Source organism: Megascapheus bottae, chromosome 22 (genome assembly GCF_031878675.1).
Source record: "Megascapheus bottae isolate mThoBot1 chromosome 22, mThoBot2.hap1, whole genome shotgun sequence".
Classification (NCBI taxonomy): Eukaryota; Metazoa; Chordata; class Mammalia; order Rodentia; family Geomyidae; genus Megascapheus; species Megascapheus bottae.
Genome location: NC_143530.1, coordinates 15,765,795 through 15,768,257, shown reverse-complemented (window position 1 = coordinate 15,768,257; position 2,463 = coordinate 15,765,795). Strand labels below are relative to the sequence as shown.

The following is a 2,463-nucleotide window of genomic DNA, read 5'->3' as shown; positions in this document are numbered from 1 at the left end:
GACTCCTCCACCCAAGATGGAGTGGGGCGAGCAAGAGAGCTTAGGGAGGGAAGTGAGAGATTATATAGGGCAAGGGGGATAGTCACAGTGGAAGTGGATATGATCTCAGAGGATGGGGAAATACCTCAGACAGGGAGAACCTCCCACTGCTCCCAGGCATGCTAGTTGCCAGGGTTATAGGTGCTGGGCGGGGATTTCCAGGGTGCAGAGGGTGAGAGCCAAGGGAAGAAGTCATTGTTTCCAGGCGGACCTAACACAACACATCCTTATTTATTCATCCTTATTTATCACTTTCCTTTTGGTAACTTCCTTACTATAGGTAGGACAAATAGGAGAGAATGAAAGAAGCTAATGAAAGTCATCCTGCAGAGTTCATTCTACTAGGATTTGCTGACAGACCTTGGCTAGAGCTTCCTCTCTTCATTGTTCTTCTGGTCACATACCCCTTGGCCATGATGGGAAACATCACCATCATCCTGGTGTCCAGGTTAGACCCCCGGCTCCACAGCCCCATGTATTTCTTCCTCACCAACCTCTCCTTTCTGGACATGTGCTACACCACCAGCGTCGTCCCTCAGATGCTCTTCAACCTGGGGAGCTCTAGGAAGACCATCAGCTACATGGGCTGTGCGGTTCAGCTTTATGTCTTCCACTTGATGGGGGGCACAGAATGTCTGCTCCTGGCTCTTATGTCCTTTGATCGCTATGTGGCCATTTGCAGACCTCTGTACTACACCCTCATCATGAACCAGCGCCTCTGCATTCTACTGGTGTCCACTGTGTGGCTGTGTGGCCTTACCTATGCTGTGTCAGAGGCCACCGTTACACTACAATTGCCATTTTGTGGCACCAATCAACTGGATCACTTGCTGTGTGAGATTCCAGTCCTAATAAAGACTTCCTGTGGGGAAAAGGAGGCCAATGAGCTCACACTCTCCGTGGTATGCATTTTTATGTTAGCAGTTCCTCTATGCCTAATTCTTGTTTCCTATGCCAGTATTGGACATGCTGTGCTTAATATAAAATCTTCTGAGGGAAGAAGAAAAGCATTTGGGACATGTTCATCTCATCTCATTGTAGTTTTGTTATTTTATGGCCCGGCTATTAGCATGTATCTCCAGCCCTCCTCCTCCATCACCAGGGAGCAGCCCAAATTTATGGCTCTCTTCTATGGAGTGGTGACTCCAACCCTCAACCCCTTCATCTACACCCTGAGAAATAAGGATGTGAAGGGGGCATTAAGTAAGGTAGGGAGTACCATTTTCAATTCCAACTAGATATTAAATACAATTATTTACCAGAGTAGTTTTATTGTATTTTTCAAATAACTTATTCTTGTCTTATAATCAAATATAGTTTTCTTTCAAATTGTGCCATCGTTGTATTTTTTAATTGGGCTTGCCAAAGTTTATTAGCATGTAATCATTGGTTTGCATATATTACTTAAAATATTAAAAAGTTAATTCTATCCATTTTGGTAAATATTGAAATAAAACTATATGTTTAGTAAATATTCTGTACCACTAACTGAATAGGTCTTTATCCATGTATACTGTTATTTAACAAAATATTGAATGGTGGGTTATGTATACACAATATCAATTTATGTCTCACTGTCTGCATACAGAGAGCACAAGATGTAAGAGTTGTCCTAAAGACTTTATTTCCCCTTAAAGGCTTCTCTATAATTCACATATTTTGGAAGAGATAAATTAAAAAAAGCAATACCTAGAAGTTTTAGTATTTTCCCTAAAGTATATAATACTTTGTATTCAAACAAATTTTTAAAAAATCGTAGAACTGGGGCCGGGAGTTTGGCCTAGTGGTTAAAGTGCTTGCCTAGCATGCATGGAGACCCGGGTTCGATTCCTTGGTACCACATACATAGAAAAGTCAGAAGTGGTGCTGAGGCTCAAGTGGTAGAGCTGTAGCCTTGAGAAAGTGCAAGGACAGTGCTCAGGCCCTGAGCTCAAGCCCAGGACTGGCAAAAAAAAAATCGTAGAACTTCCCGAAATAATCAAATTGTTTTGAAATACAATTCTAGAAATACAGCTCCTTTGCACACTGAGTATTTCATATATTTGAAAAGTATACCAAATTTTTTCCAGGGAATGGTGTCAGGATTCGGATTAAAAAAATCATTTCCATCATCTTGCACGAAAACCCAAACATTTTTTTTTTGGCCAGTCCTGGGCTTGAGCTCAGGGCCTGAGCACTGTTCTTGGACTTTCTCAAGGCTAGAGTTCTACCACTTGAGCCTCAGCACCACTTCCGGCTTTTTTCTATGTATGTGGTGTTAAGGAATTGAACCCGGGTCTTCGTGCATGCTAGGCAAGCACTCTACCACTAGGCCAAACTCCCAGCCCAACCCAAACATTTTTGAAAGTGAGAAGTTGGAATAAAGTTTATCAAGCTAACGGCCCCCATAAACAGGCTGGGGTTGCCATTCTCATATTAGATAAA

At 42.3% G+C, this 2,463-nt stretch overlaps 1 protein-coding gene across 1 annotated transcript; it reads left to right on the top strand.

Moving 5' to 3' along the window:
- Positions 1-338: 338 nt before the first annotated feature.
- On the top strand, positions 339-1,277 carry LOC150048060 (olfactory receptor 2B11-like). The gene has a single exon (XM_090355263.1). It carries the CDS (start codon positions 339-341, stop codon positions 1,275-1,277), a length of 939 nt encoding a protein of 312 aa, XP_090211389.1.
- The last annotated feature ends 1,186 nt before the right edge of the window (positions 1,278-2,463 follow it).